A 25,304-nucleotide genomic window follows, 5' to 3' on the forward strand; every position below is an offset into this window, starting at 1 on the left:
GATCCTGGCCTGTTTGGATATTTAAGCCTTAAGTACTTCTCAATACTTTACAAGGCTAATGCTGCCTATACTAAGCATATTTCTAAAGCATTCACTACTATCCTAGTTCTTTTAGTTTGTAGCTTGAACTGTGTTACCTGAAACTCACTTTGTGAAATAAAATTTAATTGTGCAAAGAAATCTAAGTTAGATTTGAGGTAGCAGGCACAAAATAAGTGACCCTGCTTACTGTTGCTGTAAGAGCTTCCGTGAAGATCAGGAAATTTCGAACACTCATTAGAATTGCTGAAGTTGTTCAGATTACTATCCTCCTACTATAGATGCAAACGATAAATCTTTCATAACAGAGCAGACATGCTATACTGAGTACTTCTGTGCTACAGAAGTTACTAGTAAGTGAATCAATTCATTAGAACAGCCCTCACACCTAGTTTTGCAGCACTAAGCTATATTACACTCGACTGGAAATCTTTCTGTTAAAACAAATATTCCTCTGTAAAAAGTAATCTTCATGGAATAAAATATTTAAGGATAGTACAAGAAAGTGGATAAAAGTCTAACAGTTTAGACTGACTAGAAGCCCTGAGACCTTTGGCTTCCAAATTTAGATTCCTTGGTAAAGTGGCTGGCTGGCTACACAGAAATTCTGTTGGGTTTATGAGTAGCACCTCCTTGCAACGTTATTTCAACATTTTGAAGCTATATTTTCTTCTATGGAAAACATTTTTTTTTCCCCTATTGTGTTTTGGCATGCTCCACTTTTTTTTTTTTCCAGAGGAGCGGAAGAGGAGGAAGAGTAAAGGGGATGGTGGATAGAAGTGAGGGAAACAGTTCTGACCAGTTCTATCTACTCACTGTAATACATATTTAGTGATAACAAGCTACATAATGAAGTACTTCTATAGATACAGGCACAGAAATGAGAGGTACAGACAACAGGAATTAGTGAATGTAAGTCAGGAATGAGTACTTAAAAAAGGCTATTCTCTGAGCTAGGCAAGGAGAAAGTTTTGGAACATGATTAAACTATGCAATGAATCTAAATTTCCTCTCCATTAAGTAATGTTTCAGAACTATTATAATTTATTTTAGTGGCAACATCTCTGTAATTAAAAGAAGGAAATATATGCAACTTTTTGTTTTAGGAGGGGAGCCCAGCATGTAAAGCAAATTCAGAATAAGAAGAAAAGGAGCTGTTTGACTCTAAGTCATACATGAATCTTTCCCCAGTGGGTCAGAAGCATCACAATTATCCAGGACAAGGAATTGAAAACATTTAGGTTTTCTACATTAACTCTCTTTGATCTATGATGAGCGAAAGAAATAAAATTGTAATAAAACTTTATAAGACATGAATAGCAATTCTCATCTCTCTGAAACACCTAGTCAAATTTCTTTCAGACTTCCTGAAGATAAGTTACTCTACCATCAGGTCACATATGGAAAATATCAGACTGACTTACTACATTTTTACAAAAGTGTACATTTCAGTTATGAGATAATGGAAAGCTAATATCTCCATAATAAAACAGTACTGATATTTATAAGCTAGTGATGCAATTAGCTGTACTTAAGTTAGCTGTCACTCCTTATGACTTTCGTGAAAGTTTTATATAATATTCCAGCTGCTTTCTATCACAGTGTCCACCATGGCAAAGAGGATTATGAGACATGCTGTGAGGTAACCCCAAATCAGAAAAAATACTGAAATAAGATGGACATACATGTTGGAATAGAATCAAATAATTAAGAATGGTTGCACTTATATAATTTCAGCTGCCAGTTGCCTCATATGCACATAAGCAGCCTACCTTCAAAGGCTGCTTTGCACTAGTAATACAAAGTTTACTGTATAAAGCAACCATATAAAAATTACAGAAAAACTTAATAGCTGGAAGAACAGTTTCTGGAGTTTGACTGTTTTCAAATCACAAAATTCTATAAACAGAAAGAAGAAAGTGATATGAGTAAATTAAAATTCCACTATATAAACAGAGGAACTAATGTGGAATCGAATGTCATCCAAAAATTGCTCTCAAGTTAAAATGCTATATTTAAGTTTAATGAAATAATGTAAAAAACTCCAGGAAAGCTGAGACAGTGGGAATTTTTCTCTTTTACCATTAGAAAAAGTATTTTACAGAATGCAGATGTAGTCAGTAAGCTTGCAGTCCCCCCTTAGTTTTAATCATGTATTTTGTCACCATACAATATCCCCCTGCAGACTGTAGTTTCTAGCTTTTTACCTTCTTTGTCCTGAAGTATAGTCCTTGCATACCCCAAATACCCATTATACTCACATGAAAGTTTACAAAAATCACAGATCCTAATCTTGTAAATGTAAGTAAGTATATTTATACCAAATTGTACTTTTCCTATACTAGCTACTTTTAACACCAGGAAGAAGGAAATACCACTAGATTTTACCCCTTAAATAGCACCTTTCATTAGTGAAACAGAATACCTTGTAGATTTAAAGAGTGAGACTCAGCTGCAGCTTAGGACACTTACATTTAATTCTCAGAAAAACAATTCTGTAAACATATAGAAGCAAACTAATTAAAAAAAAATCTACAGAAGAAAACGGTAAAGGGAGCTTTGCGACCAATATTAGTGGAGGTAGTCAAAGTGCTGTAGAAGGAAACAATATTTAAAGCAGGTAAGATATGGATGCCTCACATGAAAATGTAATGTTTTCACTATAATCTGCTATGTGTGTTTTATCTCAACAGGCTGTAGACTTTACTTTTATTCCTCATCTTAGTAAAAACTGTTTATTTTCTAGTTTGAGATATTCTTTATATTTGAAACCAGTATCACTGAAATCAATATCTCAAAACATAGCTCATGGCAAAAAAGTAGAAATTGTAGACCCAAATGCAGATTTATTTCAAATGCACATGATGTTACAGTCAAACTGTAGATATTTCCATTGCTCTCACTTATTCAACAAAACATTTCTGCTTCATTGAAGCAAAGAATGCATTTATTTCCTGGAACATGTAGAGGCTAGTTTCCCAAGCTCCACATGGAATAGTATCCTGCCCCCATCCTGTCCCCCCTGCAGCCTCCCATGCTCCTTGCTCTACGTCATGAAGACAAACAGAAATAGTCCTGCAGAAGGAAGGATAAGGTTGGCTGGACATACTGTAAAATTTTTTCCTGTATAAAAAAAATTAAAAAAAAAATAGTGCAGATAATTAAAAAAAAAAAGGACAACACTGTTTCTTTGGTGGTGGTTTGGCTGTAAAATGCTCTTGGCAACTAGGCGTTCATTTCCTCTCTTCCTTGTCTCCCACAATTTATTCCAATTTAAATGTTTGCACAGACAAATTCTATACTGAATTTGCACATAACAGGGGAATGCCACTGCCTGTAGATTGGTCCAGAAAGGAACAGTAATGTGGAAGTGCTAGGAACTATTTTTTTAACTCTAAAAAGTTCAATGTCACAGGTCCTTCTGCTTGGTAGAAAGCCTGTCCAGAGGCCAAAGGATTCTGGTGGCTGATACTGTTCTGCATTTTGAATTGAACAATACAACAGGAACCACGTGTAGGAAGAGCTGAAACAGCCAAGCTGATAAAATAATTCTATTGCTTTAATCTGCCATCTTCTTAATGATCAAAAGAAGATAAGGAGTATGGTTTCTAATGTTTCATTTTGTTTATTTGCCAAGACAGACTAGCTGAAAACATAATGCTTGCTCAAAGCAAGCAATGGTATCTTTGGAAAATCTTCTGCTTCTTAGCCCAGCCTTTTCCACATCTCTCCTTCACTTGTGCCACTACAAGTGTTTTGGGGTTAACAAACTCATTAAATTTAAAAAGTAACCTTAAGAAGGGAGTTATTTTAATTCTTTTTATACCATGGAAAGATTCACAATCTAGCTTACTGAGAAGTTTCATTAACAGTTTAAGCTTAACAACTGGGGCAGCACAACATTGGCCTGAGCAGACAGGAGACTGAACTCTGCAAGCCTTAAACTGGTGCTGAGAAAAAAGAATCATTGAACCGTATCTACGTCACTGTTTCTCTGCTGAACAGATACCAGTTTGGGATAGTCTATGCTATGTTCCATTTCAGAACTTACATCTATGATTGATTGGGTTTCCACTCTAGTTCCCAGTTCAAAGGACTCCTTTTCTGTCATTCAATTGAGAAAAAAAAGTCTTCAGGTGAGAAAAATGTCTTCAGTTTACAAAGTGAACATAAATAGTAATTTTAAAAACTTTCTTTCATTTCTAATCTAATGTTTAGATGCTGACCCTATATATAGGATTGGTATTTACAGTTTATTTACCTGAACTAAGCAAATTAAAATATAACTATATCATTATGTATTTAATTTTCTGACATCCCCAAAACATACGTAAGTCATTGTGTCCCCGTTAAAGTTTACACAAAGGTGATAGCAATTCTCCTGGCCTCTAATACTCTCTTTACTTGTTCATTATAGAATCCTTTCAACTTCGCCTCTAGCAATTCACAAACTCATTTTTTCATGAGTAAATATTTAAACCAGATCTGTTTTAAAATGTCTACAGAAAGAAAGAAGATAAAAGCAAGTATTTAGATTTATAGCTAACTGGGTAATAATCAACTGCTACTAGTGCTGAAAGAACTTCACCTATGTCTCAGCTTTAACATGAACCTTCAGTCCAGGTAGGGGGCTATGAGCTTTTCTGCCCTTCTGGTAAAGTTCTTAAACAAACAAAAGATTGCCACACACCTCACAGGACAATTAATTCATTGAAACAGGACATTTAAACTTTTCCTTTTCATCTGTAATATAAGAGTTTGCTGCACTAATATTTGACTTTCTGTTTCACAGTGGAAAGAAAGAACAATAAGAAAGGCAGAGAATTAGAACTTAGCCCTCTGTTCATTGAGGACTTGCCCCATACACCTAATGATCTCTCTCCATTTATCTTCAAGCAATGCAGTCTTAAACATCTTAACTATCAAAATATATTCATTATTGAAATAAACACCAAACATTTGTAGCATTAGGTGGAAAAAGCTTGCTTTCACACACCATTATTTGTATTTCCTTGTAGAATCATGTTTTTGACTTAAGTCTTAAAACTGAGATATTTCCACCTATTTGATAGGTAAAACAAACAGATTTCAGTTCATTTATCTACTATTGTAGGAATAACTTCCTCATTCTGAGGAATGCACATACACTCTCCTAAACTGAGACAGCTTATTTAGAGACCTGAAGAACCAATATCCAAATTCCAAGCAAAAGCCTTCTGAAAACCACAGTGACGTATGGTAACCATACTTCATTGTAGGATTTCCATTATTTAAGATTTTAATGGTTGGCTAGTATGTAACTAAAGAACATTTTAATGATTTCAAACTTTTTGTAACTGCTTCTGTAAGAGCTGGAAATACTTGCCAATTCTCATAACTTGTCACCAGCAACTGTTAACACTTGTTATTTAGCCAAAGGCTTTATCACAGCCATGAGATTAGGGAACAAAAAAGTCTCTAATCTGGATTTATCATTGAAGCTTGTGCCAGAGAAAATCCTCTTCTCCACGGGGGTTGTCTGTTGCCCACTTAAAATTAGTTGCAGCTTCCTAATGGTTCAATTTAGGATCCAAGCTTAGGCTCAATTACAAAAGCCAAATCACTATAATTTAAACAACTCTGAGTTATATCAGAAGACTTGGTAACCATTCTTTCACCATCTTTTAAAAATAAAAACTTGTGATTTTGAAAAAGATGGAAATACGCATATAAGTCACTAACTACAGTCAAAGCGGAAAGATAAGGGAGGTAATTTGTTCCCTGTCTTCAGTTGTGCCAGAGAGCAGAATCCATGCTTGAATAGCATGCTTTCTTAGAAGAAGGGAACATACAAAAAAAGGGAACATACAAGAAAAGAGGAAAAACTGCATAAAATGAATTTATGAGTTAGAGATCCTAGATCAGAATAATACTGTTGCACTTTGGATTTCACTAACTTTCTTTTTTTGTAGACAAAAAGAGAGTAAGAACAAATGAAGGGGATAATACTTAATTTGGTAACTGGGGGGATTAAAATAAATGTACATATGAAATTGCCTGTTTGGGTTCAAATGCTGCCTAGAAATACCTTCTGCAACTCACTGAATTTGAAGTAATTTGCTCCAGCATGATCAGCATTTCATTCTTGGCATCAAACCCCATAATGTTTGCTATGAAGAACATACTTTCTCTATCTACTTTTAGATATTATGTTGTCTACACTACAAAAATAGTTGAAAAATTTTGAATTTACTTTTTAGTCTTACTTTATACACAAGCAGGACTTACTGCCACAAACATTGTAACTTATTATTTTTATAGAAATCTGATTTACTAGTTTTCAATGTTGCAATCTTTAGTAAAAGTTAAATTATTCTGTTTCAGAGGTATATAATGAAATTCTCTCAAACCATAACAGAAATGTACAGGAAGCCACATTTATAAAAACTTTACTATTAAATATACTGTCTGAGAATCTAGTTTTGTAAGTTTATTCCCCAAAAGGCACTAAAACTAGAACAGAAGCAAAAATGAGCAAAAGAAAGTTTGGCTCATTTGATAAACAGCTATCTAAGCAATATATGAAATGCTGAAGAATCCTTATTTCATTAGATTTAGTACAATATAAAGCTATTTACAAGTACGATTTTAACGCACAATAGCATATACTTGCCATTTTAATTTAGCAGTTAAAAAAGAAAAAATGTTTATAAGAAACAACACATCCTTATTAAAGTACCATGAAGCACTTCAGGAACTTTACAATTCATTCTTTCTATAGACAATTGTTTCTGTTTGCAATAGGGGAAAAACACCTTCCCAAAACATAACTTCACAATTACAGAAACAAACAAGTAAACCCAAGGTTTTCCACAAGATTATGTCAAATCAATCTTATTTTTCATATTATAAAGCAGACAGCAATAAATGCAACAAGAATAATTCACTCCTATTGCTTTAAAAACTTGATGGGCTGTAGACCATCAAGAGTCTTGGAAGAAGTAGTAAAAAGGCTTCTGTGCAGAATAAAGAGGTTCTCTCTTTTAAAGAGTTTCTAAACCTCTCATTGGCCAAAAACAAATAGAAAAACTGATCACTCATTTCCTTCTTGATGTATATAGTACTATCATCCTGGTTTTGCCTGGGGCAGAGTTAAGTTTCTTCCTAGTAGATGGTATAGTGCTGTGTTTTGGATTTAGTATGTGAATAACGTTGATAACACACTGATGTTTTGGTTAGTATAAGCACTACTTAGCAACAAGTCAAAGACTTTTCACCTTCCCATGCTCTGCCAGTGAGGAGGTGCACAAGAAACTGGGAGCGGGCATAGCTAGGACAGCTGACCCAAACTGGCCAAAGGCATATTCCATACCATGTAACGTCATGCTCAGTATATAAACTGAGTCGGCCAAGGAGTGGTGACTGCAGCTCGGGAACTAGCTGGGCATCGGTCAGTGGGTGGTGACCAATTGTATTGTGAATCAATTCTTTTGTATATTCTTTAATCATCATTATTATTATTATTATTCCTTTCCTTTTCTGTCATATTAAACCCTCTTTATCTCCATCCACGAGTTTTACTCCCCCTCAATTTCTCTCCCCCATCCTGCTAGGGGTGCGGGGGCAGGAGGAGAGTGAGTGGCTGTATGGTGCTTAGTTGCCAGCTGGGGTTAAACCATGACAAATGTAAAGATATCCATCTATACTATTCTTTCTCACTGTAACCTTAGTACATTTAACATAACATAAGTTATTTTTAAAGGTATCAACAAATTACCCCTTTGGGGTGTCAGGAAAGGATTCATACTCACTGAGGGCTACCTGATAGTAGGCAGAGGGTCTAGGAAGACTGCCTTTCTTTTGGCATTAACACAAAAGAGAAATTAAAATTAATACGACAACATCAGAAGTGGAGTCAATACTCCTTAAACATGTGGTATGACAGGAATGCTTATCCTCAGGTGACTGGTCATATGAGGGAGCTTTGCAATAATAGTGCTGGACCTGCTGAAATGTATTAACAAAATAATTTACTAATGAGAAAATGAGCCTTTAAAAGAATTCATCATAACTGTGACTGTCATTTTTTGCCAAGCTTTCAAGTTAAAAAAGAAAACATTCTAAAGGAAAAAAGTTAATCCCACTCCGACAGGAGGAAAAGAGCACTTACAGTGAGGCTCATAGGGAGGAGGAGGATCACCACAAGGAACACACTCCATGTCTTGAAAGCCTCCAAGCTTAGTTTTCCTATAAAATCTGGACGATAAAGGAATGAAAAAAACCAGTTAATCAAAACCAGTTATTTTTTCCTCACAAAATTAAACAGGTGTTTAAAGAAAATCCTCTATAACTACAAACTTTCGTTCATCTCTGTCTCAATGCAAAATATCAGGAAATAGAAGAAAATAAGAATAAACAAAAGTACAGTAGATATTAATTAATAATACATCAGTAGATCTAAAGTAAACTGAGGAAAAATTCTAGATCTGTTAGTCCAAATGCATAATCATTATAATCTCATATTCACATAAGAATTCTGGAGATTTCAGACAGAAATCAATATCCTGTTTTCCACATAGATCACAACATACAAAACAAGTATGATGAACTTACATTATGCAAGCTTATTTCCACATTTACGAAATAGAAGTAAACTATTAATCTATGTAACTTTCCTAAAAGAAACACGATATTACAAGGTGATCATCACCAGTAACAGTATATAATGGACCAGACATCAATGCTTTCTATTTAAAATCCCTAAGATATCCTCTAGCTCAGAGAAAGACAAAATCACTCATAAATTGGTTCATTTATGTACTTGTACAGAAGAGCATCACGCCCCCCCGCTCCCCAAGTTTTAACATGCTTTGTGACAAAAAAGATTACTCCGATTGTTTTGTAGAACAACAGAACAGCACAAAATGGCTTTTTAGAACTGTATTTTAACAAACCAACAATCCCTCTCCGACTCTTCCTTCTCTTCTAGGAATATCTTCACCACTAATCAAAATCACAACGTGTGCGGACTGTGAATGCACATTAATGAAGTGACCACATGAGTCCCAATCTACATTACACAATTCTCCACTTTGTTTCCATATTCTCACTTAAATGTATACTTTAAAGATTCTAGATAGCAAGCATTTCAAGGTATGAAAAAAATGGATATTGCAAACGTAAGTATCAGTCAGATGGTTTAGGTAAGTAATAGCAATGGGAGGCCACAAGCAGTAACAAGTGCACAATAAAATAAAACAAAACTCTAAAGCAAACTAACCATCCAGCTACTCATTCCTAAAGAAATTAATGCAAAAACATAAAATAGAAAAAAGGCTCTCATACCCAAGGAGACATTTTATTCTAAAGACCCTTCAAGAACTTTACTATTGAGTTTATGTTTGAAGAGCTTACTGACTGCAGTGACAGGTAGAAGCCTACATTCCTAAACCAGGGAACAAAAGTAGCACCAAATGAAAAACCAGAACTTTAGTGTTATATTTCAAATTTGTATAAGAGTATGACATCCTCTAAAGAACTTATCTACAACAGCTCCCTAATCAAGTAGGTTGGTCTGTCTTTTCAACCAGTCATTAGCACTAAGCTAGAATCAACAGATGTGCTCTGTTCAAGATGAGTATGTGAATGTAGTGGCACATTGAATAAAAAGTACTAACTCTACTGATGTGAAACTACTAACAGTGCAAATGACATTACAGTATGAAAACTGTATCAGCTAAAGCAAGCAGTTTTCCAACTGCTCAAGAAACTCATGCATTAACAACGTGAACAGAAACAGATTCACAGGCTGTTAAGACTAAAGGGGCCACTGTGATCATTTACTCTGAATTAAATGTGTTAATATTTGGTTTTAGCTGACATGTTCACTGTAGTGTTTTGAAACTGAACAATAAGGAATGGCACGTTGGAAACCTGTGCAGGACAGAAATAAGTATGATTGCTGAGAGGTGAAACATTAGCTAAATCATTTGGTTTGGCTAGCTATATCCTCCATTCACTTGTGCAGCACGTAAACCAATGGGCAGATATGAGTGGTGGTGTGTTCTACAGTTCTGTTCCCCAAAACATCCAGACCAGATGACCTGTGACTCCCCTAGCCATGACTCCCTCCCTCCTCATGATTCCAACTTTGCTGCCAGTAAAAGCAGGTTGTGGAAACAGCTCTCATATCAACACGTACTCAACACAGCTATCTAGAATAGATTCTAGACCAGAATACTGAGAAGCATTCACAGGTCCCCCAGTTTAGATTTACCCTTAATTCATGTTTTATTCTGGCTTCTTTTTTGTTCCTTTCTCATCTTCCAAAATTTAGCTTATAATGTTTACACCACAAGAAGAACATCTTCTCCCTGCTGACAGCCAAATAAGCCCTACAATATATATATAAAAATATGCAATAAGAGCATAATTCAATCCACCATGTAGCTACAGGTAGTATCAAAAGTGGTTGTGAGTAACATCTAATGGCTGGGGCTGCACCTTCTTACACTGTGACTTAAACTAACATTAGTTACCAAAGCTTTAATAGGTGTTTTTAAACAAAAAGACCTCACTTCTGGCTTGAGAGGAATAACTGTAGGAGCTTCAACACTGTTCAGGTATTTATTAATTAATTAATATTAATTAATTAATATCTGTTATAATATATAACATTATAGCTAAAATATATAATTAAAATTAATTTAATACTGGTTCAGGTATTTTTAAAAGTATATAAAAATAAATAAAATAAAATGGATAAGATATATATAGAAAACACATGTATGAACTTCTAAGCATCTCTGAAATATATACTCCAAAAATACAAAGTCTGTTACAATTGCAAATCTGTTCTCATAACCTACTCCTATCAACTAAACTACCAACCCATAATTCAAAAAAGCATCAGAAATGCCTTTTAATGAATTCATGGCAGGTCTATAATAGCAGAACTTGTCCACAATGTAAAGAATAGCTTTTTAGAGATCTTAACACTTAATATTACAGACAGAAGATTAGCAACAGGGATCTGGGATGACTGGACAACAAACTAGGCACAGGTCTTGATTTGTAACAGCAGTTTCAGTGAGCATCCACACTGTTCTAATTTGTTCTAAAACAATTCTTTCAGATCCATTTATGATTCTCAGCCAGGAGCATGCTCTATGAATTTACCAACATGTTGAAGAAAATTTAGGAGCATAAACCACAGCTGCTACTTTTGACCTAAAAATATATGTGCATGGGAATTATTAGGCATTAACTTAGAGGGGGAAAAAAGCAAGCAAATAGTGTGATCTGTCTTCAAGAAGGTAACTCTGAGTATTTCCAAATGTTTAATTCTTTATAACAATGAACTAAGTAACATATTTTCAAGTATTTAGCTCAGGCACTGTATAGACAATACTCTCATAGATCAAGTAGGTAATTATGAAACCATTTTTATAGATGAGATAATTAAGACTGCAATACTGAAATTCTTTGCTCAAATCACACAGAAAGTTACTGGCAATGTCTAGATTAGAACCTAGGACCTTCATACATACATGAAAGGATACAAACATTTATCTGGAAAACATGACCAAGCAAATGTTAATGCAAATTATTTTTTAATTTATTCAAGTTTCATCTTCAGAAATGGACTTACCCTGGTAAACAGTCTCCACATAGTGCATTGCTGGTGGCAGAACAGTTGGCCTTCTGAAACCGGTTAACTAATGCACAATCCAAACAAGGCTTGCACTTCTGAAAGCCCCAGTCTTCCTTGAATCTGTTTGGCCTGCATGTCATGCACTGTGCATCCTCCCCATATCCAAAGCCGCATTCCTGTCGGGATTAGTAAGCAATAGCAAGCTATTCAGTCACTGAAAACGTGAACAAGAAGAGAATGCTGGGATAAAATGAAGACCTAGTGTAATTATTACTGAGAGTAGGTCTTTCTAGAGACAAAAGCCAACCTTTCAGCAAGTTCAAATGTGTCTTCCACTGCTAATAATCTCCCTTACTTCTATAAGTAATACTTAGTCATCCACTTTATTCACGAAACCACTGTGTATTTGAATGATAAAGGGCTTCAAGGACTCCCACAGTTTCATTATTACTAGCTTATGGTAGAATTATTGAGCTGTCTGTTTTTCAATTAGGTCAGTCATGTGAAAGTGCAGAAACTGGGACAAGTAAAGTATAAAGGCACTTACTCAGTTACAAGAACAGCAAAGAACCACTTTGATATTAAGGTTCATAGCTAAGGTGAACAAAGTTAATTGCCAAAGAGGGTACACTGATCTTCAAAGGCTTAGAATTTCTGTTACCAAATAAAACAGAGCTGGTTAATGACCATCAGCTAGGCATGAAACGTTGCTTAGCCACTAAGAATTTCAGAAACTCAATCCGCTCCAGTTCTAACCGTTCTTAAACGGTTGGAAAAGTTTAATAGCTCTGCGAATCACAGGGAGGTATGATATTTTGCTATACAACGAATATCACTGTGGTTGGTTACTTATCTCAAATTTAGCTGTTTAAAGAAATTATTTCCATTTATTTGCAAAAGGACATCTAATACAACTGACAGGCTGCAAAGAGAAACACTTCACCCAACAATATGTAATAGCTTGGGGACTGAATTCCACAAACTGATTATGAAGAACTATCAATCTATTTCATTTTTATGTCACTATTTCTTAGACTGAACAAGTTACTAAGAGTTGCTATTCCCTTTTCTCATCTGAATAGCCTGTTAATTTTTTATAAGTACTTCGGAATTAGATTTGGCCCGTTAGCGACACACCACAAAATGACAAGAGGAATACAACAAACTGCTGGAAAAGACTTATTGGGAAGAGAGTAGGTGGGAAAGGCACAATGTGGGGACCTCCTTCTCCAGTGTGTGGTCTCAGTGGAAGGATAGGGCATTTTCCCCAGTGGAAAAACTGCAGGAAATCTTCAACTGGGGCAACTTAAGAGAAGTTTTCCGGTTTCCTCCACAACACATGCATGTTCAATGCATATGAACAACTTTTTGCAAAGACACACACCTAAGCAAATCTGCTGCGGTAAAAAAAGCTTTGAACCTTAGAAATGCATTCAGGATTCTCCAATCTTGCAGCTTTACACTGAGAAAGCGTCTATGGAAAAAGTTATGTGATGGAGTTGACAATATGTATTTTACAGTGCCTCTAATTTGCAATGATAAAGTAACAATAAACACCTCCAGATGCATTTTACCAAACATTCTAAGAATTTTCAATTTTCTTTCATGTTAAGAATATCTTTACTGTCCTCTGAAGAAGAACAAGCACTCAAGTACACAGAAAACTAACAATTCTAAGAAAGCAACTACAAATGGACACTAAAAATAGTCATCTTCCTCTGTCTCTAGATCCAGGGATTTTAAAAATAAGTTTTAATTTTTGTTTTGTTTTTTTTATCTGAAGTGTAGTTTCTTACTATTGACTATTATTCAGATTAAGGAGCAGACAGACAAATAATTGCAGTTAGTAAAAAAACCCCATACTACAGTTTCATACACTGTACACCACACTCCTCCAGTGATACTTATCCTAATAAAGCTGGTAGGCAAAAGGGGATAAAAATACTTCAAAAATTTTTTTTTTTTATTTACTTCAGACATAGAACATTTTCTACAATTTTTATTTCAAACCTACCAGTTTCTGCTAGGAATCAATGCCAAAACAATGGAGGTCCTAGCAGTTCTATTTTATGTCACCTAAAAATATCTTATTGTGCTCAGTTTTACACTCAATTTCATTTATGTAATTGTAAGACTGTATACAAAGCTACATGATTACCACCAGAGACTGGAAACAGCCTACCTTCTGTTAGGAGATTTTGCTCTTCCCAAGTCTAAATAAACTTTTTCACTGAATCTTATTATTACTTAACACGTTCTTTCTCAATACCTACTCTTTACTCCTATTTAGATCATTCAAATAGTAGCATTATATGATAAATTATATAGCTCAGTCAAACCATGTATATTTGGATCTTTTGATAAATCACTTGGAACCAGTCCCTCCCAAGTCCTAGTAAACTTTCAAATATAAGGCTTAAATTAACTTAATTGTAAGTTTTCCTTTCCAGACTACCTTTGAAGTTTCTGATCAAAACCAAGCAAACACCAGGAAATAAAGTTAGAATTAAACGCCTTCAACTCACTGGCCCAAAATACCAGAGCTTGAGTAAGTTGTTTCTACCTCTATCAGATCTGCTTTGCTATAGTTGGATGTATGGACGCATCTTAGTGGTCCTTTGTAATGTGGAATAGTTTACTTTAAAGCTATAAAAATGGTGGATGCAATATAAAGAATCCTTCTGCCCAAGGAATTTACAGTCTCCAGTCTTTTCAAAGATGGCTTCTAAGTCCTTGCCAGGAATTCTGCAGATATAATCCATAACAACTACAACTTTATGTATGTGCTTTTTATGTTCTCATAATATTTGAGGTAGTTAACTGCCTGGCAGGTGCAAATAAATATTTAAGCTTGTAAACCAGGCAGAACTTCAAACAGATCTGTACTCATAATTAACCACATTCCCAAAACTGAAGGATATTATTTAGACGATGGATTCAAACCCTTTGAAATCCTGGACTTCATAATTTAGCAGTCCAACAAAGATACAAACAATTGACTGTTCATGTTTTATCAGTACATGTGCAAAACTGATGTGCACCAGTTTTCTTAGTGCTCTGTTTACGAAGTTGTCCAATTATATGGCTGATGAGCTCTGAATAGTTCCCAGCTCCCCTCATCTCTTCTATCCTCCCACTCATATTTTTAAAGGAGGGCTCATCTCCTGTGGCAGTTCACCTCAGGACTGCAGAAGAGAGAAATAAAGTAACCTCAATTAGCTAGATTTAAAAAAAAAAAAAAAAAAAATTGTGCCAGGAAAAAAAAACAGAGCAGGTAAATATATGCTATATTTATTTCTCCTGTTGTGAAGTGTACTGTGAAGAACACTTAGCCCACTCTTCTCTTTCCACTTTCCCTTTTCAGTGCTACCATCAATGGTGCCAGGTAACATTAATGAAAAATTTCTCTCTCAAATGATATGCAGTACAAACCATGAAAACCCAAACACTAATTTAGAAAACTGCATTAAAATTAATTTTTTAAAAATCCTCAAAAGTCAAATGTACTTCTTTTTTCTGGATATTTATACAGTTTTCACTATCACAGTATTGTGACATCTCATTACCTTTAATGTATGTATGCCTAGAACAACTTTGTTCAGAAGTGGGTTTCACTGAAGTATTAAGTGAGATGACTGGTTGAAGCCACCTAGGAACCTGTAGCAAACTAGTTAACTAAACTCATAACTTAGTTTCAAGCTAAAAATATTAAAAGCATACAATAATACAGACACCTCTTAAAGTACTACCTTGGCAGTGTTAACATTTTATTTCAGTATATACTACCCAAACACTGATTCAGACAGAACAACCAAAAGTATAGCAGACTATGAAGGGTAATGAAGTTAAGTGGTATGGTTTTTCCCTAAAAGTTGAATGCAATGCAGAACGTAAATGAACAGTAAATTAGATTTTAAACATTCTTTCAATTAGAATAACCTCAAATTTCATTTAGAAAATGCTTTCAGGCATTATTAAGATTGTAATCTGCAAGTACATTTCAGAATTTGTTTCTAGTTCCACTGATTATCCACAACCTACGTAAGTCCCTAGACAGTACAGCACAGAGAAGTTCCACTTAGGCCATGATGATTACAGAATATTTGGGTATTCTCAAGAAAAAGCCTTCCAGTCACTAAGACACTTTTAATTGCTGTCAGGTCATACAACAGGTTGCAGCACTACAATGGTGCTGGAAAATGAAGTTTTTTGCAATGACTTTGAGTTTATGGCCTTGTTAAATAAAACACAGTTTTAGCTTCCAACAGTACCTTACACTGTGGATCAACCTCAGCTAGAATCCTATAGTCAGCTGTATCTATCAGCAGAAGTCTCTGAGCAGGACAGGCTGCAAGACTGTGCTGCAAACGCGTCAGATTTAGCTGCTGTGACAAAGTGCAAAGTTAGCATCAGAAAAGTTTCATGCTCAGTAAGATTTGACATGCCTACACAAAGCTGCTCCAGTTCCCAGACACTGACCCAGAAACAAGTGCTAGCCTCTCCTGAGCTGAGATATGGTGGGATTCTTCACAAGCAGCTCTCTTGCTTTGAAAGTTACAGAGTGACTGCTAAACATGGTGGCAGCTGCTCTCACTGACTTCACTGGGACAACATGTCAGACATAGTACACCATCTTTCACGTTCTGTATGAGGACTGTTACATTCAGGAGCAGCTTCAAACAGTACCTTCCTGTTCAATTCACAATTCCTTTTCTGAGCCAAGATGCAGGTCTCCTTTTCCTTCATCATAGACCTGGTCCAAGGAAGCAACCATCAAGCTGCCCGTGACCCACAGGCTCTCTGTACAGCAGCAGTCTCTTGCTGACAGTCTTTATCATCACATTATTTGGTGGCAATGCTGGCTTAAGGCACTCTCTCCCTTTCATGTCTGCTTTTTCTTCCTTGTCATACATTGTCCTCAACTGTACTGATACACTGGTTACGAGACCAAGCTGTAAATCTGACCACAGGACTGATCCAGGTTAAAAGTGATCAGTTCAGTGATCTGTTCCATAGTACACCCTAAAAATCTACTGTCTCAGCATAACTGCACAGGTGAGGCACTGTGGAAAGAACCTATTATTGACAAACTGTTATTTCAATGTTTCTGAATTACAACCTCAGATGTGATCTGTTGACAAAACAACCTAGAATTGCAGCTAAAGTCCTGAGTTGCAAAATAAGCTTGATGAAGCTGAGATATGGATTGTTTTTTCATATATAAATAAAAAAAAAATTACATGGAAGCTATAGGAATCACAGCATTTTTATGAAAAGCAAATTATGGTGAAAGGACTGGAAGGACTTTCATTTCTGTACTGGAACATTTTCAGGAAAAGGCTAAAACCCAAACTATTACAGTTTATTTTTTCTGCATTAATTGTGATTTATAAGAATTTGAATCATATATAAAGTTTGATTTATACAGCAACAAGATAGGACAGAAAAGGCTCTTCCTACCAAGCCACACCAATGACTACTCAGGCATTGGGCAACTTGAAGCCACTTACAGAATGGAAGATATTAAACTACTTGCTTAAGTACATGACACTTTGTTTCCTACTAAATGAATGAGAAATTAAATAATGCTGAGCCATGTGAAGCAAACACTTCCTTCTGAATCAATACAACCATTTTAGTCTCCCACCCCAGAAGAAAGCCCTGCTTAAAAAAAAAACAAAACACACCACACACAAAACAAAAAACAACAAAACAGACAAAAAACAACCCCAAACAAAAAACCCACGCACTCAAAAGCAAGCTGTTTCAGTGGTTCAAAGGCTTCACAAACATTACTAAGGACACAGGTTTGAGAAGAAAAGGTTATATAATTTTTTTTTTTAACAAACGAATAGAAGAAAACAAACAGGAGAAGCAGCTTTCACTCCCTTCCCCATCAATGCAAAATTGTTGATGTAATAACAAAGCTGGCTTTCTTATGATGGCAATATGTTGAAAGTACTTTATAAAAAATAAAATCAACATAAGTGATCAATGGATTTTAGTTCTAAGTTAATGCAACATCTGCAGTGCTGCTGGGAGAACAGTTGATAGAGAATCAGAAAGGAAATGTTAAGGGTGTACTATTTTTTCTTATTTTAAGAAAGAAATAATTACTTTAAAAAACATTCTTGAAAAAGAGAGCCCCACTAAACTACAACAGCGAAAGCTGAAAAGAATAGTCTAGATTCCGAACTAGTTACATGGAATAAGGCCGGGTGTTTTGGTTGTGTTTTTTGTTTCATGCTATATAGGGTATCGGAAATTGCTTATCTATGCAGACAAGAAGGTCAATCCGATAGGTTGAGCACTAGTTTGCAACTAAAATTAAACACTCATATTGAATCATAGAACAGCCCAAGTTGGAAGGAACCTTGAAAGAACATCTGGTCCAACCTTTCACAGGACAGGGAGCCAAGATGAGATGACCTAGTATTCTGTCCAACTGCATCCTAAAAATCTCCAGTGATAGGGACTCTGCCATGTTCCTGGGGAAGTTGTTCCAGTGAATGCTTGTTCTCATTATAAAAAATTTCTTTCTTATATAGAGATAAAACCTCTCTCCTGGTACAACTTGTACCTGTTGTCCCTTGCCTTGTCCATGTGGTGCCTGCTGAAGAGAGAACCTCCATCCTCTTGGTCTATTCTGTGGCCTCTGTCTACTCTTGTTCCACCAAAAATTTCCTGCATTACCTGCAAGTTGATTTCTGTGCCAGTAGTATCTCATGTATAAATTAAAAAGAGGCAACAGCATTTCCCTAACTCAAAATGGTATTATGAAATGCTCACATACTATAGCAACAAAAGTCATATAACTAACTCAAGTTAATAGCTGTAAAATTAAGTATATACATACTCCGTACAGGTGGTATTTTGCCCTGTACATTTACCCATACTGCTGCTGCAAGTCTGTGGTGTATCTGAGTGCATCTGGCAACATGGGAACAGACTGGACTGTCACACAGGACCTGACTTGATTAGGCTTTAACCATACCTTAAGTCACCTGTGTTAAGATTCTTAAGTCTGATCTTCAGGTATCACTGTGTTTTCCCTTAAGTGTGGAAAACTTAACTGGGTTTTATAAATCCAGAATAAAAATACCATTGAAGTTAAAAAAAAACCAACCAGATGTAACAACATACTAGTTTTGATTTCTGTAACGTCATGTACTCAGTTTAACAAAGGCGAAAAAAAGAAAGTACAGGCACAAGTGTACTTACGCTCTAAACTGATTGCTGTTTAAAGTGGCAACGGTATTCACTGGCAATGTATTTAAGTCATAGTACCCATTTGTACCACAGTATTTATCTTAATTTTTATCTTGAGAACTCCAGTTTTTCTTTCATAGTGCTTAGCCTGCTAACCTTACTTTGCTTTTGAAAAGAACACAGTTCCTATTTTTGTATAGTCAGTAATAACAAGAAAGAAATCTACAGATTTAGATTGTAACTAAGATGAAGTAGTTTCTCATAAGAGTGAAGTGAGGGCTCTACAGTCTTTGACATTGACCTGTCCTCTTCAGCTTACTCAGCAGCAGCAGTTCTACCTGAACTGAGTTTCACGGGAAGGAAATAGGGACATATGTTTACATCAGCCGTTCACATAGTCTTCTGCTGCATGACCCAATAGCCAGTCTTTTGTATTCAACAATATAGATTGAGGTGCTTTGTTACTAAAAAAAAACAAAACCTGTCAGTCAATTGCTTAGAACACTTTGGGGGGTGTGTGGGGTGTGCAAAGTGAAGAGAACAACAAACCAAACAAAAAAACCCACTGATAACATTGTATTTTACTCTATACTTAGACATACAGTCATGCTCACACATCCAGCAGTATATCTAGTTTTATGCATGAGCACTAAGTATTTGACAGGAAAGCAGACACATTATTTGTTATTAAGAAACTGTTATTAAACTACATAATTACATCATCACTTTCTCAAATGTAAAAAAAGCAAACAAAACTCCCCCTGCGCTGCAAATTACTTAAAGTATATCATTAAATCCCTTTTCCCTTTGTGTTCTGACATTTGACTTAACATTCTTTGTTGCTTCAAGCTGTAGTTCAGCAAGACTACTTTCAACTGCACTTCAGTAACAGCCACAGCATCATATCCTTTGCTATGATTCACAGAAAATTGTACCTCTACCTCTATTTATGAAGGAAAATATGCTTCCACTCACATTTATGTTTGAGCAAAATCTATTTAGTTATTTCAGTTCCAGTGTAGTAGCAAAAAAATAGTATTTGGAAACCTATTCATGTCTGGGAAAAGTAACTGCTTACACATTGAAATTAAATCATTAATTAAGCATTCATATTTTCAGAAAAACTAGTCCTAAGGATCCGGACTATCAGACTAAACAAAAATAATTAAAGTAAAAACATAACTTTAATAGTATACTACTGCAAACTATAGCCTTCCTATTTTAATTTAGCATTTCTTTATTAAACTGAAAGTGTAATTACTGAGGGCATTAGTTTTTATGCTTTTTTTTATTTGCCAACTATATAAGTATGCTACATCAATGTATATAGTACTGCTTTAGTAGGACCACTGTCATAAAGCACCATGTTTACAAGTGCCTTTATAAATTAAAACACCCTCCAGAGCCCTTCAGTCCTCAAATTCAAGGCAAATCTGAAAAAAAACAAAACATCCAAAGACAATCATATCCATACCGTTTAGTCATCTTCAACAGCATTGGTTGTACAACTAAACTTTAACTAATACTACCTAACATAGAAAGCAATCCTCACTGAAGTGTGAAACTAAGTATTTCTGTTAGTGCACTGAACACCAGCTACAGGGGGTGGAGAGATAGGGAAAATGTGTCACTCAATTTCAGTAAATCTCTTCAAACCACCCACAAACCACAACACTTAACTTGTGTTTTTTTTCAGAGCTGAATATAGTAAGAAATACAAAGCCACAAACTGAAGGCTTCTTTTTCCCTGTTGTTTAAACACACATACACACCAGACTTAGTAATGTTTCATGTTAAAAAAATTTCAAAAATACCATTTCAAATTCCCCCTTGGACCTACATAACATACTAGCCTACAGAAGCAACCCTGAAAATTACATTTCACCCCCAAATAACACCCTAAATTGTACCTTTATCATCCTTTTCACACTATCAGTAAGAGTACAAAACAGATTTTTCCCTTCTACATGCAAAGGCACTGAGCAGGGCAGCCACTTCTGTCTTCAGGGCCCCGCCTACTAGCTGTAATTCAGACTGCACAGTTATGTTTGGGCCACAGTTTTACACTCTTACAATGGGCAAGATATAGGTATAGTAGCAGGATACTGAAGAAACAGTCTTACGCTTATGTGTGAGACTTCACAAGTCTGCTCACCCTTCATGATACCAGCTTGCACCCTCTCTTTTTTGCCTGATCATCTTCACACCTCTAGCATGACACACCTGCTCCCCCAAAACATCCAGTCTCCCCATAACTCCAAATTCATTCTGTTATCTCTCCCACCTCCGGTGATGGAGTTAGTGAATCCCACCATATTCCACCCCCCCGCTCCCTCATTTCAGCTATATCTTCCTTTGTTGTTCTCTATCCTTGCTCATACACAGCACCTACCTCCTCTGTGCTGAAAAGCAACTAAGATCCCCCTCATGACTTGCATTCAAACTTGGAATTTTGCTGGAAATTCTACCAAGTTAACTTTCTAGTTCTACTGAATCCCACCCCATAACCTCAGTCACCGCTCATCTCTGTTGACTCATTTCTGCACTCCTAAAAAATGTGCTAATTCCAAATTTTTATGGGGATTTTCTTTTGGAAGAGATGCAGTTGTTCTAAAATAAAAAACATTTACATAAGACTCATGATAGCAATCTTTCCTTCTCTGTGATATTAACAAGGACTTTTGTGCTTTCTACATATTACCATGTACTTTTCTGGCCTCAACCTTCTCAATTACTTTACATGGCATAAAGATATGGATTAGGTTTATAGCATTTTTAGTAAGTTTTAAAACAAAGAAATTCAGCCTCACTTGAATCCAGCTTCCCAGCACAAAGTGCTCCAACAACTGAGCTAGTGAAAACAGAACAATCACCTATCTCCCAACTGTCCTAAGGAAATAGTTCAGTTCTCACTTGAATCCTATTCTGTATTTATATGCTTATGCCCTTATTTTTATCATAAAACATTCTGTTAAGACAAGTTGTTGTATAGAAAATATTTAAATATTGCCTATAGTAGAAATTTCACCTAAATTCCATAACTGATTCTGAAAGGCATTGTAAAAATCAAGCCCTCCATTTCAGTGGTCTGTACCAATCACTAGCTTGAAATTAATTTTTCATACTCTCCTCTGCAGAGTGAGGTTATTCAGTCTTAATTCCCTGTAGTTTATCCCCCGCTTTGTAGCGCCAAACTCGCCTTTAAAAAAACCCCAAACATGTTAATTTGAGAGCCGATACCCAGATCCTCTAATGGTACTGCCTACTTTATTAATGGTATCATCATTTTCTGAACTGAGCATTTTATGTAGAGAACCAGAAAACACAGTACTTGAAAAACTGTAAAAGGTTCAAACGCCAAAATCATATTTCAAAAAATATTTCCACAGAAATACAGGTATCTGTTCTTTTAACCACATACATAATTGCACTTCTTGAAAACAAAGTAAATTCTAGAAAGCATGATTTGCTTACCTTTGAGAGTTCCATTCCAGGTCCACACTGTTTGCAGAGGATACAGTTTCCATTGTGGTCCCGAAATTCTTGCTCTCTGCAATCCCCAGTCTCACAAATTACCCTACTTAGCTTAAAAAAAAAAAGTAAGCTCACTAAAAATAGTTTATTTGATTAACATATACTTTATATAACCTCTAAATATGAGAAATAAATTAATGTTTCTATCTCAAAAATAACTTTCTGCATTATCAAAAACTTTAAATATGGCAATTAATCATCTAACTCCAAATATGGATAAGTGGCCTGAATGTTAAAGGCTCTCAGTACTCAGCGACTTGCAACAATTTTACAATTTTTACAAGACCTGCTTGATATTTGTCACCTGTGTAATGTCAAAACACTTAATTGTTTGAACATGAGTTTAAGTTCCTCACCTTACTCAACATTATCAAAAATGCACAACCATTTACTAAAGCTACAATTTTGATGACAGTAAGCTGTGTCACATCACGTTGTATTGCTGTGTTTCATTTATTCGTGATTTTTTAAAAACGATGCTATTACAATTGGATACATAAAAATTTATTCCTTTAAACAGAAATATTTACAGATCTTAAAAGGTCACTCAAACCTTTTGGAAACTTAAAAACCACCTCAAAACTGCACGAATAGGGGTTGAGGCAACGAGGGTGTTGGTCTCTTCTCCCAACTAACTAGTGATAGGACAAGAGGAAATGGCCTCAAGTTGCGCCAGGGAAGGGTTAGATTGGATATTAGGAAAAATTTCTTCACCGAGAGGGTGGTCAAGCATTGGAACAGGCTGTCCAGGGAGGTGGTGGAGTCACCATCTCTGGAAGTGTTCAAAAAACGTGTGGATGTGGCGCTTCAAGACATGGTTTAGGGGACATGGTGACGCTGGATTAATGGTTGGACTTGATGATCTTGAAGGTCCTTTCCAACCTTGGATTCTGTGATTCTATTCTAAATTTCATTATCACTTTATATTTTATGGGCCCAATGAGAAAGAATCCAATTTCTGCCTTCAAAGGCATTTAAGTACATTATCTGGCCAAACCAGAAGCTAAGGTTATGAGAAATACCATAAGCAGTAATACCAGCCATGCAATGTCTCACTATAAGCACTTGAATCCTACCCAGCAACTTAGCAACCCTGTGAGCACCCTCAATAGAATTAAATGCCTACATAGAAGCTTCCATCACAGAAAGTGCTCTCCACAACTGCTACTAAACTCTTACTTTGTGTATTAGTCTTTTCAGAAAGACCAAAGCCTTTCTGATAGCTATGAAGCGTTAATTACCCTTAGTGCTAGAACTTGTCTCTGCAAGCCAGAGATGAAGTACGCTTAGTAGGGAATGTAATTGTGCGCTTTGCTGTTTTCTGTGGATAAACTGAAACTCCAAGCTCCTGAACTATACATATTAGCATACTGTACTAAGAGATGGCCACTGCAAATTGCTTAAAATTCCTGCCATCTCTCCAAAGTGAAGCAATATCACTTTCACAGCACTATATTTTCTGTCCTAGTCCAGTCCTTCTTCCATGAAGGGGTTCACAAGGTAAAATTTTTTAATTGCATGTGAGGAGTAGTGAGAAATTATACAAATCAGTTGACCAAGCTCACTTTTAAATTGGTAAAATGCATATGTAATTATCTGCGTGTATGTGTGTAAGACTTTTAGTGTTAGCAGTAAGGTGTAAAACAAAAGACACCATTCCTGTCTTCAATACAATTTTTTCAACACTCATCTTGGGGCGTGGAAAAAAAGCCCAAATTTTTAACTTACCAAATATGCTAGTAAAATTATGAGCATCTTCAGTTTATCTTCTCCTTGTAATCCTTTAGCATCCATTTCTTACAATTAAACCTTTCTCCCTAGAAAAAAATAACAGAAAAAATAAAAAATATAATATAATATTATACTATATATTCACAATGTTGCTTAAATAGCAAAAGTCCTATGTCCATAGGACATTCATGTCATTCAGCACAACCAAGTATGTATCTGTCGGTGCCATTAAAATATTTTAGATGGATTCCTGGAAGCTAAACAACAAACTTAAGATTTTAAAAATCATGTTCTTTTTTAGAAGACACAGCAATATACACAAAGCTTCTATAGCCTTAATTCTCAAAATAAAGGACTGCTATCAGTCTACATTAGAGAATGTCAACATTTACAAATCTAACATCTTCTAATATCCCTAACATATCTTGCTTGCTTGTTAGATTCCCAACTAAGTACATGATCAGCAAACAAAAATCAATTTCTTCAAATAAGCCATGTATCAGCCAAGATATAGTTGATAATGAGAATGTTGCTTTTGTGTTACAATGTGGAGCAGAATGGGTTTGCCTAGCAGCTAAAATAACCTCTTCCACCTCATTCTGCAATGAACTAGAGGCATACACAGGATCTGTTTCGGTCACTTACCTAAGGGATATTAACTTAAGATGTGTTAACATGATAATTTATGATCTAGTAGGTAAAGACTACTATAGAAGACATTTCAAACAGCATAACCAAATCACACCCTACCTCAGAAAATTTTTATCATAATCTCAGAAAAAGAGGAAAGAACAGCCCATAAAGCCTTGTTTAATTATTTTTTAAGAAGTGGTAACAAGCAAATGATAAAAAAAAAGAAGGAGAACTATCTGAAACCATCATGGAAAGGAAGTTCTAATTTGGGATTAGGTTTTTTTTTTTTTTTTATTATTAAATCAATCAACTGCACCTCCACAATTACTAAGAATATTGTGCTTGGCCAACAGAACATTTATTGTCTGCTTACTTTCCTTTTGTTTATTTGAGTCTTTGTGTTAATTTCTTACTTTTTGGTTTTGTCTGTTACCTGGAAATGCAAGTGTAACTTCTAGTTCAGAAATCCAAACTATATAACAACAATAACAAGAAAAGAATAAATAAATCCAGTCTACATAACATG

General features: G+C 35.5%; 1 protein-coding gene across 1 annotated transcript in view; it reads right to left on the minus strand.

The window, feature by feature from the left end:
* The window catches only part of TNFRSF19 (TNF receptor superfamily member 19), a gene marked incomplete at its 3' end in the record, with an annotated part of 48,261 nt that extends 23,859 nt beyond the window's left edge, over positions 1-24,402 (minus strand). Inside the window, exons 1-4 of the mRNA XM_082014216.1 lie at positions 24,143-24,402; positions 22,355-22,465; positions 11,669-11,847; positions 8,189-8,274 (exon numbers count right to left, since the gene is read on the minus strand). Of these exons, the coding sequence (XP_081870342.1) occupies positions 8,189-8,274; positions 11,669-11,847; positions 22,355-22,465; positions 24,143-24,208 (442 nt within the window). The 5' untranslated portion in view covers positions 24,209-24,402. The remainder of the gene's footprint in view (positions 1-8,188; positions 8,275-11,668; positions 11,848-22,354; positions 22,466-24,142) is intronic.
* Between the last annotated feature and the right edge of the window lie 902 nt (positions 24,403-25,304).

Source organism: Phaethon aethereus, assembly GCF_964289735.1.
Source record: "Phaethon aethereus genome assembly, chromosome: 1".
In the NCBI taxonomy this organism is placed as follows: Eukaryota; Metazoa; Chordata; class Aves; order Phaethontiformes; family Phaethontidae; genus Phaethon; species Phaethon aethereus.